This window comes from Eucyclogobius newberryi, unplaced genomic scaffold, assembly GCF_026437365.1.
Source record: "Eucyclogobius newberryi isolate DKJ021-1_F unplaced genomic scaffold, fEucNew1.0.hap1 SCAF_21, whole genome shotgun sequence".
NCBI classification, from domain to species: domain Eukaryota; kingdom Metazoa; phylum Chordata; class Actinopteri; order Gobiiformes; family Gobiidae; genus Eucyclogobius; species Eucyclogobius newberryi.
In genome coordinates this window covers 15,183,683-15,199,916 of record NW_027315846.1, presented here as the reverse complement: position 1 = coordinate 15,199,916, position 16,234 = coordinate 15,183,683, and the positions used below count along the sequence as shown (strand labels likewise).

General features: G+C 41.0%; 2 protein-coding genes across 2 annotated transcripts; both read right to left on the bottom strand.

Annotated features, from left to right (window-relative positions):
* Positions 1 to 1,090: 1,090 nt before the first annotated feature.
* LOC140370485 (calmodulin-alpha-like) lies at positions 1,091 to 6,789 on the bottom strand. The gene is made up of 6 exons (XM_072457650.1): positions 6,655 to 6,789; positions 2,872 to 2,902; positions 2,640 to 2,783; positions 2,455 to 2,561; positions 2,253 to 2,388; positions 1,091 to 2,178 (listed from the first exon to the last, which is right to left on the bottom strand). Exons 1-6 carry the CDS (start codon positions 6,655 to 6,657, stop codon positions 2,150 to 2,152), a joined length of 450 nt encoding a protein of 149 aa, XP_072313751.1. The 5' UTR covers positions 6,658 to 6,789; the 3' UTR covers positions 1,091 to 2,149.
* Positions 6,790 to 10,504: 3,715 nt separating this feature from the next.
* Positions 10,505 to 15,759, bottom strand: nrde2 (NRDE-2, necessary for RNA interference, domain containing). The gene is made up of 19 exons (XM_072458307.1): positions 15,661 to 15,759; positions 15,367 to 15,466; positions 15,107 to 15,277; positions 14,888 to 15,028; positions 14,533 to 14,813; positions 14,237 to 14,457; positions 13,939 to 14,145; positions 13,666 to 13,855; positions 13,453 to 13,586; positions 13,247 to 13,367; positions 12,983 to 13,155; positions 12,721 to 12,883; positions 12,433 to 12,653; positions 11,863 to 12,340; positions 11,453 to 11,787; positions 11,242 to 11,381; positions 11,015 to 11,156; positions 10,764 to 10,835; positions 10,505 to 10,675 (listed from the first exon to the last, which is right to left on the bottom strand). Exons 1-19 carry the CDS (start codon positions 15,737 to 15,739, stop codon positions 10,550 to 10,552), a joined length of 3,495 nt encoding a protein of 1,164 aa, XP_072314408.1. The 5' UTR covers positions 15,740 to 15,759; the 3' UTR covers positions 10,505 to 10,549.
* Between the last annotated feature and the right edge of the window lie 475 nt (positions 15,760 to 16,234).

Sequence of the window (16,234 nt, the reverse complement as noted above, 5' to 3'; positions counted from 1 at the left end):
AAGGGTCATGACCTCTGCCACACCTGAGGCCTGTCTGCACAATGTGAAGAAAACCCTCATTTAAATGTCCTGTAGTCCTAAATATATAACATCACAGTAGGAGTAGTAGAACTTATTACTTGAAATATAGACTGTAGACTTTGTGGACAAAATTACAGTAAAACTAAAATAGTAATGATACTAATTAAAGCAGAAAGTTATCCACAATGTAATTCATCTACTTCAAACCTAGTCTTGAATATTGTTAAATCACAATTTCGTGTTCCCACAAAAACATGTCAAGTCTTGTAATAAAATCAATATCAACGTTCCCTTCTTGAAAAATCCAACTTGAACTTTGTCATTCGTCAATACAATCCATCTATCCAACTATATATTTAATTTTAAAGTGTATTCTTTTAAATGTGTTGATAGCATTTATTGATGATCCTTATAATAAAAAAGCCATTTCATAACATGAATAAAACAATTAAAGCACCTGTGCACCAGAGGTTGTAAACTACAATATCTAAAAAGGTGAAAGCGGCAGGAATTTAGTTACAATTGGAATCATTCATAAATATTTCTTTGATAAAATGTGATATGTTCGAAGTGAAGTGTGGTTTGGTTCAGTAGCAGCACTACATTATACACATGGTTACATAACCAGAGCTACTAAATGTGTGCACATGTTTTCTTTAGTCTATTTCTGTGGCAAGAGACTTCATAAAGAAGCCTCATCATCTTAATTGACAAACATTAATTGTAGGGACATCGGGCAGTTTAGAATAGTCAAAGATCTTTAGTTTGGGTGAGTGGTCTTTAATGTGCATGATTAAGTTGATGATAAATAAGACCAACTTCTTTAGATGCACTTTCCAGTGAAAATCTGTTGCCCTCCCCCATCCTAGGCCTGCCACATTGCCTAGCAACAGCACACAGACTGGTCTCCCTGACACCACTCCACACACACAATGGCACCATTACACCAAGTGAAGTGCCAAATACTCCGAGCCATTTCCTTCCAACAAGGTGATTGTACAATTCTATTTCACACGTTTTGATTGCTGTTCCATACTGCTCGTTTGGTTAGAAAAAACACAGCACAAGCTTTGACTTCATGGTATTTTATTGGAAAAAAATGTAAAGACTTAGCATGTACAACTTGGGATGCAGATCAACTGAACTGAGCAGAACAGTTGGACTGGGTCAGGCCTCGCCGCACCCACCCACACACACACATACACTCAACTGCACACAAGTACAAGTCCCCATCCTCATAAACCTGACGCATCCCATTCCCAGGAGACAACGTGATGTTTAGGGCAATATTCTGTTCCTGAGGACTCTGGTGATTACATGTAAACTGAAGCCATTTATTCATTCAAGTCTACTAGGACACCGATATTGCCCAGAACATTGCTGTTGTACATCACCCCGAGCCCCTCCCACCCCTCAGACCAGGATACACCACTGTCCACAGGGTCGAAAATCTAAGCCCCATCAGGGTTAACACACAAAAGATAAAAGCTTTTATCTGGACATGCTAGGAGCACATAATCTAAAATGATTTTATTCAATTTTAATATTTTCTTAAAAATACCTGCCATTGTGGACTTCATTTAGGCAAGAAACCTGCAACTCGTGCTGGTTTTCTCACTCCCATCTGTCTACTCTCACTCCAATGTGGGTCCCAGGCCTGACGCTCACAGCCTTTTGCCACTGGGCTCGCAACAGTAACCCATCTAAAGCTGCATGCATGGAAACGTAAACGAATAAAGCGTCACGTTTGAAAAAGAATAGACCTAAATAATGACGACATCAGCCAGACGGAACCAGGAAGCAGAATAGCAGCGGCTGAACAGGCCAGCTGCAGAAAGGCGGCTAAAGGTTTGATGATCTGATTGGTCAGCTGAGTGCTGAGGCAGGACACAAGTCAGTACATGCAGATTAATTTTAGTTTGATCCTTTACTTTTTTTGAGCTTGTAAAATGAACAGATTTCACATTCAGTTTAAGTTGTCTATGCTGTATGAATATGGACCCTTTACACTATGGAGGTATGTGAACAGTTTGATTTTGCAGTTAAAGTCGTCTATACAGTATGAAATAAATATGGGCCTTTAGCAACAAGAGGTATGTGAATTATTTGATCCTTCATGATAGTCCCTTTATTTGTTGGTCATCATCTGAACAAACTCTGAGGAGACAAATGGAAAAAAAAGGTTTTAAGTATGCAATATTGAACAGAATAAAGTGTACAGTGGATCTTACCTTCATAGTTGACCTGGCCATCTCCATCGATGTCAGCTTCTCTGATCATTTCATCTACTTCTTCGTCGGTCAGTTTCTCTCCCAGATTTGTCATTACATGACGCAGTTCTGCTGCACTAATGTAACCATTTCCGTCCTGAACAGACAAATGTTATGAGTCAAGTGTATTTTTTATATGGACAAAACTAAATAAGCGCTGTACCTTATCAAAAACTCTGAATGCCTCTCTGATTTCTTCCTCGCTGTCTGTATCTTTCATTTTTCTTGCCATCATTGTCAGAAACTCAGGAAAGTCAATGGTCCCATTGCCTGGACAGAATAATTGCATTTAGCGTTGTCCCAGGATTGACAAAAGGCAAAGTAGTCAACTTCCAACACTAAACCTACCATCAGCGTCTACCTCGTTGATCATGTCTTGAAGTTCAGCTTCAGTCGGGTTTTGGCCCAGTGACCTCATGACAGTCCCCAGTTCTTTTGTTGTGATGGTCCCATCGCCGTCTTTGTCAAACAAGGAGAAGGCCTCCTTGAACTCTGAAGAAAGGAGAAAACACAACTGAAATAGTCTTACTTACTAAATGTATCTTTTCTTTGCCCAAATGATTTGAGAGGATTGTCTTACCAGCGATCTGCTCTTCTGTTAGCTGGTCAGCCTGAAAATGCAAAGACATGCAAGTCACATATTTAGAACAAATGGTAATGACAGATGGTATATATTTATAGTAGTGCTGCATGATTTTGGAACAATATCCAGCAGAGTTTTCCAAGGTTACTCATCGGGCAAATATTTAAAATGTAGCACAGATGTGCTCAATATGTCAGACGCAAGAGCAATTACGTCTGCAAATAAAGAGGACTTTATTATACTTGTCAATTATATCTCACCCAATCAACGTTCAGACAGGGATTATTTATTTTGTGTGTGGTTAATATAATATATATATATATATATATATATCTCACCTTGTAGGCCTATGAATTTAAATGTTGATATTTAGTATCAGTAACAGCTATTTGACAAATATGATATTGGCGCACAACCTTTATGTTTTCAAAGTGGATATCAGTGATGTCTGCTACAAGCTTCGCAGCTTTAGGCCCAGCCCGCTTCACTTCTGCTCGGCCAGCAGCAGCTCGACCCCTCGTATCCAGCCTCAAGCCCGGGTGCTTTGAGTCTGCTGTCCTCACACCTGCCCCGCCTCCTTTCATAGAGAGTCCGTCTAGCGCTCCTCTGACCATTACCAGGCCCTCGGCCAAACACTCAGTGCGCTTGTTGTTCTGGACACCATGCCTCTTCACTTCGGCCAGGTCCGACTTTGTTTTTTGCAGACAGTTCCTCAAGTCCTGCATCTCCCGGACAAGGCTGTCCATGCGGCTGGAGGTGGAGTCCATGACCATCTGAAGAAAAGCCCTGTAGTTCCTCTCCTGCTGCTGGATCAGCTCCTTGTAGAAATGCTGCTGCTCGTCCAGCAGGTCATACACCGTGGACAGACTTACCAGATCGTCCTCCACAGGATACATGGCCGCCTTTTTGGGCATCATGTTGAGGGGGCAGTAGCAACGAGGACAGTGACAATACTTTGGAACAGAATTTGATGAAGGGTAAAAATGACGTCCAGACATGGATCAGAGGAACCCCCAGTCTAAACAGAGCTGAGGCACACGCCTTTATGGTTTCCAGCTTCTTTTTGTGGATTTTGTCCTTTTATTAGCAGCATAAACAAAAGCCATAGGCACTCAATAAGTAAAGGTCAGATAAAAAATAAAAACACTCCAGATACTACAGAGCAGGCCAAACCATCAGCAACGTCCTATAGCAGGAGCAGTGGCAGTTATCCATGTGTGACCCGACTGTGGCAGCTAAGCTTTGGGTCCATTTCCCCATCCGAGCGGGACAGAACAGTGGTTCAGCCCCTTGTGGTCTATGGGCCTCCAGCACACACACACAGAAAGGCCATGACAAAGCGTCAGCTCTGTGGGGTAGCCTCAGAGTAGCAGCCGGTGTCAGTCTGCTCTTGTTGCAGCTCCTGGAGAGGATCACATGGCAGGGCCTTTGAGACACCACCAGAACCACCCCAGGATCAGAGTTTTAACTCACAACGTGAAGCCAGAACTCAACAAGCCCAAAGTAACAGACAATTAATGTCTCTGCGTATAGTGTTAAAAAGTGCTATTTTGAAAAACTTTTATCAGAATAAACAATTTTGTTATTTTCACTCACTTCACTCCTATTATCACACATTATTCAACACGTTAGCATTCCAAAGCTTTAGCTGGTGGTTATGACAGGCATTACTTGTGCATGTGTCCATAGGCTCAAGCTTTGGTTAACAAGCTGCTAACCCTCTAATATCCAGGTCAAATAGCTCCCAGTCTCAAGGTGCTGCAGTGCCAGAGGTGCTACATGTTTCACACTGAGATCCTGAAGTGAGTTGTAAAACATACACAGCCTCCCATAAGATAATCTTGCCAGCAAGACTATTTCTTTCATTTTTTGTGAGTTCACAAACTCCCAAGACTCCATCTTGTTAGGCTTCTGCTGATTCTTTTTTGATATCACAGAGTTAATAAGGTTTGCTCTGTAATGGCACCCATTGCTTGGGAAGAGGAAGGACTCACTGCAGAGATTCAGCCAATCACATCAGTCAAATGACATGCTTCAATAATAAAACAAATGTGTAGATTAATACCTACAACTTTTACCCTTACCATAACCACAGTACCCTGTACTGTGGTTATGGTATGAAGAGTAAAGCCTTTGTGCAGAGCCTGGTTAATAGATGGACACAGGATAAACTGGTTTTCAGTTTGTTGTAGTTGTACCACGACCTTCACCAACCGTCTCATCTTTACTTTAAGTCTTAAAATTTATATATCAGATTAAACTACTTACTGGACGTTTTATTTCACAAAAAAATATTGTTACGGCAAAATACAATTTAAGAAGTCAATAAAAGTGTTTATATGAAATGATATCAAAATATTAAGTATTGCAACACTCGTTTTGTATAGCAATACAATACAGCAAGTTGAATATTATTAGAAACTGCAATGATTTGCATACCCCAAATACAAGTCAAGTTAACAAAATTTAGAAATTAAACTGAATCAGTCTAGCATTTAATTGATCAGAGCTGATATTAAAAATACTGACCAATGTGTCCAATTTAGTCAAACGCATATATACACACATGTAAAAAAAATTACATGAAAGTTAATTTTACAGCATTTGATCATGTCAGTGTTCAGCAGAGGTCACTACAACTGTGACTGCAAGATAAATTGTGATTGCAATTGTGACTTAATACACACAATTAGCAAACGTCACAATTTTGGAAGTGCCAAAAGGGTTGGTCATTGTGGTCACAATTGAGTCATATTGGAACACGTCATGTTATCAAAGAACAGTTAACAGATTCTCATCCACGCCAACTGCCCTGCACGCCTCAAATTAGAATGCACCAATACATTTCATTCTGAGATCTGATTCTTCCAGCAATTTAAAAAAAACATGAGTTGAGATCTTAAATGATAGGTGACCACTGCATGTTGGTTTCACATGATGGTTGGCCTAAACTTTTCGTCACAAACTGACACTGAACTGGTGTAAAACTACGATTAATATGTACCAGATATTTTCACACTATGATCAAAACAAACTCTCATGCACTGGCGATGGTTCTAGTTTCAGCCTAGGACTTCTTCTTCATGCTTGAAGCCACATCTTATTTGCACGTTGACACACCTTCATTGGCAGTAAATGAAAGGCACGTGGAGTCGATGTGTATCAACAAGTCTGGTTTGAGAACTGTGTGATCAAAACTCTAAAGAGGTTCGCACAAGTTGATTTACATACGATATGGGTTTGAAAGGCAATTTTTATACAATCAGAACTTAAAATCAATAATGAAATGACAATATAGATGAAGAAAAAAAAAGAATACGTGGAAAAGGGTCCAGTGTAAAACCAAAATAAGAGCACAGAGCACCTCGTAAAACAAAGTATGCGTCAATGTTCCCTCTCGAATTTAAATTAAATAGTAAAAGAGTGACATCTACGTATGGAGAGAATGAATGGACTGACACTGTGCAATATACATTTTAAACTGGCGCCCGCGCAAACACGCGCAGCCAAAAGGAGAAAACGGCGCCGACACAGCCACATTTTACAACGCTCACAATGTAAATACAAAGATTGATTATTATAAAACGGACTTATCCATCTTCTCTGGACAACACACCAGGTAAATATCAGTGGTTAGTTTAGACAATTATCTTGCGCCGACACTCAGCCTGCACCTGCGTCAAGTCATTCCAGAGCGATTCATTTAACCACAGCATCACGCAAACACAGACATCACACAATAAAAGCTTAGTTTATCGTGGCGTTTTAAAACATACTCACCATGTCTGGGTGAGAGTGGAGGGCTGGTCTGTTACCGCGGACCTGTGGACAGAGGAAACCTGTGAACGCTGCTGGGCGCGTCGGAGGCGGGCGAAACACAGGGCGAACCACCGCCTCACTATATTCCTCCGCACTACAGCTTCTTCTTCTTCTTCTTCTTCTTCTTCGGTCTTTTATGTCGTCGTCTTCTTCTTCTTCTTCTTCGGTTGTTGTTGTTGTTTTATGGCGGTTGGCATCCAATTGTTGCATTACCGCCAGACTTTATTCCTCAGACTTTTCGTAGTCCTCAGACTGTCGTAGTGCGTAAAAGTACTCCTCCCATTGCTTTGGTGTTACAAAGCCCATGAGGTCATGATATGTCTTTGTGACTAGAATAGTTGTTGTTGTTTCAGAGACCAACCGGCTTTATTCCAGGGAGACTCTTCTTCATCTTCCTCTCCTTCTTTGACGTTCGGTGCTTCCACCGTACAGCTTTATTCTTTAGGCTTCATTCTATAGGCTTTAATATTTCCACTGATGTCCCTGCTTGGTAGCCGTGCGTCTACGAGACCACCCCCATCTCGTCACTCTGATCACTCTGACTCCCCACAAGCAGACCCCCATGACTCCGACTCCCATTTAGCGCCTTTAGCCTGTTTTCTATATCTGCCCAATCAAGCTCCTTTGTTCCAAGGAATCTCCCTGCAGCTTCGGTGTTTTATGGCAGCTGGTATCCAACCGTTACATTACCGCCAAACTTTATTCTTTAGACTTCATTCTTCAGAAGCACAGGAGTTCAAAGCCCACAAATTCTTCAGACTTTATTCTTTAGACTTGAAACACCAAAGTGATGGAAGAAGAACTTCTAGTCTGAGGACTACGACAAAGTCTGAGGAACATCCAAGTAATGCAACAGTCTGGCGGTAATGCAACACTCGGATGCCAACCGCCATAAAACAACAACAACAACAACAACTTGGATGCCAACCGCCATAAAACAACAACAACAACAACAACAACAACTTCTAAAGAATACGACAAAGTCTGAAGAATAAAGTCTGGCGGTAATGCAACAACTTTGATGACAACCGCCATAAAACAACAACAACAACAACAACAAAATGAAGTCTGAAGAATAAAGTCTGGCAGTAATGCAATACTTGGATGCCAATCGCCATAAAACAACAACAACAACAACATTACCCCCCCTCATTTAGGCTTAATTCTTAAGACTTTATTCGTCCCCTTCAAATTTTTATTCTTCAGGCTTTATTCTTCATTCTTTAGACTTTATTCTTCTTCTCGATGATGGCCGTGTAGAACTGCGCCATCATCTCCGCTGGCGGCTTGGCTTTGGAAGGAGTACTTTTACGGACTACGACAGAGTCTGAGGACTACGAAAAGTCTGAGGAATAAAGTCTGGCGGTAATGCAACAATTGGATGCCAACCGCCATAAAACAACAACAACAACAACAGCTTTCCTCAGCTGCCACAGGAAGTACATCCTCTGCTGGGCCTTCCCGGTGAGGGAGCTCATGGTGGGCCCCCATTTGAGGTCCCGGGTGGCGGTGGTACCGAGAAAGCGGAGGGAGTCCACAGTGGAGATGGGGGAGTCTGTGATGGTGAGGGGGCGCTGGGGGGCTGTGACTTTTCTGAAGTCCACGATCATCTCCACTGTCTTCTGGGCGTTAAGCTCCAGGTTGTTACCGCTGCACCAGGACACCAGCCGCTCCACCTCCCTCCTCCTCCTCCAAGATGAGCCCGACGAGGGTGGTGTCATCCACAAACTTGATCAGTTTTATGGGGTCGTGGCTGGAGGTGCAGCAGTTTGTGTACAGGGAGAAGAGCAGAGGAGAAAGTACACAGCCCTGTGGAGCTCCTGTGCCAATAGTCCAATTGTCTGAGACATTCTTTCCCAGCCGCACGCACTGACTCCAACTCGTCAGACATGTTGAGCTGGGAGAGCTTGTCCTGGAGCAGAGCGGGGAGGATGGTGTAGATTCCACAAACAGGATCCTGGTAGAGGTTCCCAGGGAGTCCAGATGCTGCAGGGTGAAGTGGAGTGCCAGGTTGATTGCGTCGTCCACAGTTCTGTTTGCTCTGTAGGTGAACTGCAGGGGGTCCAGCAGGGGGAGGTGAAGATAAGATATTCCTTTATTGTCCCACATGGGGAAATTTCATTGGTGCAACGCAGGTAGATACAGAGGTAGATACAGAAGAACAGATCACTTATAGGAAGTCTGAAAAACACTTTCAGTAGAAGATCTCCTATAAATAAATAAAAAAACCCTTAGACAAATAAATACATAAATACCATTGCATGTGATCCCGACAGTAATTGCACATGAATATGTGTCACGACAGCACATAGATTGCACATGAATTTCACAGTAATTGCACATATGACAGAATTGCACATCAGTATTAGGTTAGGTCAGTATTGCGACGGGATAACGTGACGATCTCCGGGTAAGACGACTGTTGTCCGCAGTTTCATGAGTTCCTCCTTTGTGTAAACGTGGACTTGAGGTGGGCAAGACCAGGCGCTCAAATGACTTCATGACTACAGACGTCAGCGCCACAGACCTGTAGTCATTAAGTTCAGTGATCCAGGGCTTTAACAAATCATATCTGAAGGCATGGTGTCAGTGTTTTGTTACAAACCAAATAGAATACAAATAAAAGTAAAAGTATTCTACTTCTACTGGAATATTTTAAGAAGATGATTTTTGATCTGAAGTTTTAAATGGTAAATTTATATAGCGCTTTTCTACCGTCAAGGTACTCAAAGCGCTTTACATCAAGGAACCAGTCACCCATTCACGCACCAGATGTACGCAAAAACTGGGGGCAAGTTGGGTTAAGTGTCTTGCCCAACGACACAACGAGGCGAACCACCGACATTTGGATCAGAAGATGGGCACTCTACCACTGAGCTACAGCTCCCCCCAAGTTAATAAGCGATGCATCAAACAAAATAAAACTACTCTGCAAAGTACAATTTTTTTTCAAAAATATTCTCAGAACAACAAACTTAACACCTTCAGAGTTGAGGAATATGCCGTTAAATACAATACATTTATACAGTAAATATAAGTAAACCTTTGTTGAAAGTAATGTGGCATTGGCCGTGGCTGCAGAGCCGCTGCGCGGTCAAATAGCCCAGCAGTTTCAGGAGCCGTTGCACAAAATAACATGGCAGTTTCGCGGCTCTGTAGACACTCCCTTCATTGAAAGTGATGGACTACTTTTCCTTACCACGGTTTTTTTAAATAACCGCGGAAGGATACTGTAAAAAAAAAATGAAAGGAGGGAAAAAGGCCACAATTTCCAGCAATGGAGGAGCGGCTTGGTTTTGAAAAGCAGTTTGCAATTGGCCAAGGCAAAATTGCAATCTTCTGCAGACTGATCAGAGCTCTCCGATTGGTCAGGTCAGATCTGCAATGCGTCAAACCACGGCGAAACGTTGAGAGGAGAAGGAACTATTCTTCATACTAGAAATACAGAAAATTGTAAAACTATAAAAACTGAATCAAAAGGTGCTTTGATTGGCTGGAAAATGTATCTTCAAAATAACAATTTTAATTTTTGAGGAAGCCCTTCTACTTTTTCTACGTTTAGGTTCCGCCCCATGGCTCAACAGTCCCGCCCATTTCGAAGCCAATACCGGAAGTAAAATTCACTTTTCCACATGGATGTATTATATTTTTTGTAAGCTTTCTGGGGGACAATTAGTTCTGTAGTCACTGGTACTGATAAAGCATGGATCTATTAAAATATTGGTGTAAAAAAACATAACAGACAAACACTTTTACTATGTTACAAATGTATAATTGATACTCATAAAAATCTAAATCTTACACATTCAACAATAGCGCATGATTTTTTTTGTTAAAACTGCCGAGGATGGTAATTTTAGTCCTCCAGAAGTATATCAAGCTCTTCCAGTGGTAGTCTGAGTCGAAGTTCTTTTTCTGTCATCAAGTCCACAAATTCCATCAAATGCTCAGGAAACAGCTGAACAGCATCCATATACAGGCCCTGATCCCAACACAGCACATTGTTAACATTTATGCCTACAGTAATTCATGTTATTTGTGTAAAAAAAATTGCATTGACTCAATATTACCTTTGTCCAGGGAACATTCTGCAGAGCTTTATAGAAAATTCCTTTGGCTTGATCCACCTTCCCATCCGATACCTAAATGATAAATGGTTTAAACACAAGCCATGCTTTTTATAGTCGTTAGAATGTGTAAGAGTAGCAAAACAATGCACCCACATTGGGCGTAGATTAGCTACCTATACCAGTTAATACTGCACCAATATTATATTATAATGATATTATAGTACATAAAAAGTGTATTTTTGCCTCCTCACCAGGAAATACATATACATTCTCCAAAGCAGAGGACAATGAGCTCCCGTCTTTGTTTTAGTTGCATTTTCAAATAATCCACGAATCCTGTGACCGAGGCCATTCTCTGGCAAGGTAGGCAAGGCAGTACCATGACAACACGATCTAGAAGAGTTTGAACATTTTATATACCGGTAATACAATTGATAACACGTAGTATAATAGTTATTCTATAATTGCTTATGTATACCTCTGAGCAGCATCCACAGTCTGCTTCCTTTGTTGTTCGGCGACGATGGCAAAGAGGGTTGGCACCACATTATTGGCTATCCGCATTACAGAATGAAAAAAGCGACGAGCGCGGCCAGCACTATGATAACGGTTCTCCACCTGAAAATGGTAAAGACAGCTCAAAGGTGAACTTCTCCAGAGAAAAAAAAGTCAATTTTTAAAAAAAATACCTGAATGTAGATGCTCCAGAGGGCAGCACAGCAAGGCCAGGTAGACAATGCAGCTGTCAACATCTGTCGTAGTTGAGCTAAAGGGAACACGCTCACTTTGTTGTGATACCTAAGCAAAGTTGCTTGCTGAATGGCTAAAGCCTCACGCTCGGAAGATAACTTAGAAATGAAATCCCTGTAACCAGCTTCACTCTTTTTAAGACCTCCCGTTAGCCTTTGCTGTAGCGTCTCAATTCGGTTTCTTGTTAGAGTGTACACATCAGAAGCCGATTTGATCCCCACTGTGAGGTACTGGAAGAGAGCGTAGCAGCCAACCAGCCCTCTGTATGACTGACCTGGAAAGGCATCAGTGTTTTATTAATACACGTATTGGCCTTTCTTACAAAGAAAACAGCATCAGTTAGACTAACCTTTTTCATCTTGTGTAAGGGAGACCTGATCCAAGGTAGATAAAGTGCAGTTTAGAGCTTGGTCATATGACTTCCGAGCTTTTAATATGGAAACAGGAGAGAGCAGTTGAGAAGAGGACACTGGGATTCCTTCAGCAAGTCGTGTAAGAATACACACGGCAGGCGAGGCGGTTACATCTTTCTGTCTTCCACCAACGTCTAATGCATTTTCAATCTCTAATTGTGCCCACAATAATATCAGATTACACAGACTTGGAGAGTTAAGGGCATTGGTCTTTCCGAGGGCTGCTGCTGTGACAAAAACCTTCCGCGCTTCTTCGAGTTTTCCCAAAAGCCACTCCAGGTGAGCATACTCACGCCACATCTCTAAAGAAGAACGGTTCTCTGGTTCTTTAAGTAAGCGCTTAGCAACCCTTTTGCTTTTCTTGCCTTGTGAGTGGATATGTTTTTTGTTGTTACTGCATGTACACTGCCAAACCTGTTATAAACACATAGAAAAGAATATGTTCAGTACATTAAAAAGAAAAATCACTGTTAAGACTAAAAAACAAAAAAGACAAGCACTTATACCTTCAGTTTCTCATACTGAATCCGACTAAGAGACAGGATGGCTCGATGATGGCTAGGAAGTAAAGGCTGAATCATAGCAAGAACATTATTTAAAAACTTTTCACCCTGCTTTCCCAGCCCAGTGCATTTTGGTGTTCCCTGGAGAGTTGTTATCTGTCCAGCAGAGTTCATCCCAGTGTGAAGAAGCTCAGGAAATGTCAAAGGTTGCGCAGTGTCATCATCTAAGAAAATTAGTTTGTTAATAATGTTTATGTATGTTTGTAATATTATTATTATTATTTTTCTTACTTTGAGTCAGTAGTGAAAGGTTTTCTAGCAGCATTCCAGATAGGCTTAGTGTGGTAATATTCACTGGCAGTCCCAGAAATGAGAAAAAGTGAAGAAGAAGGCGAAACTGTAATTCTGGGGATGACAAACAGATCATGGACTGGCCAATGTCATCAAACAGAACCTTGAAACAAGAAAGGGAAAGAACATCTAAATTAAGTATTTTTGAATATGTCTAGTAATACAATAGAGTAGAAGTAAATGGTTTGTACGGAGCCAGTACCTGTCTGTCAGGGTCTTCACAGTCATCCTCTGATTGGCCCTTGGATTTGTCAGGTCTCCAAGGTAACCAATGAGCTGCTTCCCGAGATGACTCCACATCTAGCCAAACCTTCCATCTGGGCTGGTTCTGGTCCTTCACCTCATCTTCTTCCTCTTCTTCATCCTCTTCTTCTTCTAAGAATCACAACACACATACTGTATGCAAAATATAATTTCAAGAATGTAATGGTAAATCTTGGTAAGTTTCCAATGTTTGATGTTATACCTGCACTTGGCTGCAGCCAACCACCTCGCTCCTGTTGAAGCATCCATCTTTTCCAGCCTTTTGATCCAGGCTCACCAACCCTTTCCTCACCACTGTCCCAGAAGGTCTCAAAAAATTCCACCTAAACCAAGTAAATAACAAGATATTAGTTTCATCTTGTAATGTGTACAGTTGAAAATAGACAAAAGCTACAGAATGCTGCGCACCTGCTGCTTAGTAGTTAGTTTTTGTAGACTTTCAGGTTTTAAAAAAGTAAATTCTATCATGGCCTGAAACAGAGATGATGCCTTTTCTGAGTGACCAGCCTGGCGCAGGAAATGGCACTGCTGAATGAAGATATCTAAAAGAAGAAAACAGAATAAAATAAGTTGTAATTTTCAAGTCAAAATAGAAATCAGTCTTATTATAATAAAAGTTACCCAACATATCCTCCTCCAGTCCAGGCAGTGCTGGATGAGAGACCATACTTCCATCTCGAACAGCACTGAGAGTGCTTAGACATTTTCCATAAGCAGAGTGGACTTTTGACACAGAAAAGTTACTAAAATAGCTCTGCATGAACATTAAATACTCCTTCCACAAAGGTGCACTGTTTGGGTGGAGAAACACCTGCAATATGACATAAAAAAAGATTTAGTTGACAAACATATTATGTCTGGATTTGACAAAATTACAATAATAATATGTCTAACCAGCTTCTTCCATTCTTTAGCCAAAGTTGAGGACTCCCACATTTCTTGGCAGATTTTTAGCCTCTCAAGTTGTAAAGAAATACAACTAGGGTTTGAGGAAACAGCACGATCTGCAATGCTCAACTTTTTCTCAAGCACGGCACGACAGGAAGATTTAGGTCTATGACTGCCCTGTTCTTCATCAAATACTGTTGTGCTGAGTTCATCCTAGTCAACAAAAAACGTACAGTAAACCAAAACATAATCAAAAATTAATATAATAAAAATCGGGTTATTATTCATGGCAGAAAGATAATACCTGGTAATGTATAAACTGTATCCACAATTCAGTATCCTCTGGCTCCTCCCGAAGTCGTTTGTTAAAGTCTTCAGTTTTCTTTGTATAAAAATATGAACGCTCCGTTTGTGTATCTTGCTTTTGGACAGCTTCATCTGGTTTTCCTTTACCCTGCATCCAGAGGGCTGTCGCTGGGTCATACACACCAAGAGGATTTAATGATGTCGCCTGTGACCCGTCACCTGGATACACACAATGGACATATATTTATAATGCATAGACAATGAAACACTACTCTATATTCAAAAGCCACTTACTCCCCAGACCATCTATTGTGTTTCCTTTATCATCACACAAAGCAAGGAAAGGTGCTGCCCTATTGACACAGTTTTCCGGCCTTGTTGTAGGCAATAATAAGACTGGAGATTCTGATAGAAGTAATTTGCGACTTGCTGTAGAATAATATCTTTCGTCTCCACATCCATTTCCTCCACGCTTCCTCTTGGCTTTCTGTTTCTTATTTGACTCGGAGTCATCCCATGTAACTCCTTGTCTGCGAGGATCTATGCCCATTACGGAGGGCCATTTTCTTTTGTATCTACAGCAAACACAATAAATTACATTATTATTTTGTATAGTCTCACATTGTGGTATCTGTTTGTTTAAGTCTACCTGGCTACATCCCCTCTGTAAATTGACTTATAAGTCCAGTTGGCTGCATCTGGCTTGTGGTCAACACAGAATTTATCTTTCTGGGCAGAAGAGATGTCATCAAGCCATAAGAATTTACTTGCAAATACATGACTTTCGGGCCTGGGAAAAAAAATCTGTGTTAAAATATAATATTTTACTGAATAGTAAGTATTTAATATGTGTTAGGGATATACAAACCTGTCAGTATCTTGCTCCTTTTTTAAGTCACTTGGGAATATAATTTCAGAGTCAGACGCGCTGCCGTTAGAATGCTGCTTTTTGTGTTTCTTTTTCTTTTTCTTCTTTTCATTTTTCTTCTGCTTTTTTTTGTGAGACACCTTGTTCTCATCCTCACCCGAGCTCAAATCCCTGTTATTGGAAACAATTAAAAATTTGACATTAAAATCTTAATTTAATATGACCATAATAAAGAACTGAAACAAATCGAAAGGAGGGACCTCGCTTCAGTGGCATCATCTCCAGTCTTCTCCAAAAAACGACCATGAAGAGAAAGAGCATCTTGTGTTTGAAAACTTTTGTTTTTCAACCAATCTAACGCTGGAAAAACAAAGAATAGGCGTAAACATGCAACTTATTTTGACAAGGGTTAGCTAATGACGAACTCTGTCCGGACAACAGAAACTGGACAGCAACGTTATCTTAATGGGATAGTTCGCATACAGAACGTAACACACACATTAACATACCTACATCGTTTAAGGCTGTACACATGGGACACTATAAAGCATTACCTTTGGGTGACTCCTCAGCTTTTACAGACACATCTTCAGAAAAAGCTGGAAAGAGCGCCATGGTGGATTTGTCGCACATAAACAGTCGCGGGGTTATGACGTCAAGATCTATTTGTCACACTTTCTTGTCTTGTAATGTTTTATTTTTATGCGTTGTTCTTTCTATTCTATGCTTCATTTTCTTTTCTTTGTTTTTGTGTGCGTGTGTATGCAGAAAATAACTTCCCTGCTGGGTATATTTTATGCAGTATTTATGAATTTATCCATGAGTTTTAGAATGATGAGAAATTAGGACAGTTGCCCCTGCGATTAACAATTCAAAACAAAGTACTATTCAGTAGCAGCAGCAGCAGCAGCAGCAGCAGCAGCAGCAGCAACAACAACAACAACAACACCTAAATATGTATTAGTGATCAACTTTTGCACCAGGGTTGTCTGTGTTTTCCAAAAATACCCTGCACACGTCGCATCCGTTGCTAGAGATTTCTCCCCATGTTTCTGTTGTGTGTTGCCAAAGAAACCCAAGTAGGGGACCGCCCACCACTTGGTCCCCAAAGCCCCATTACATTTTTTT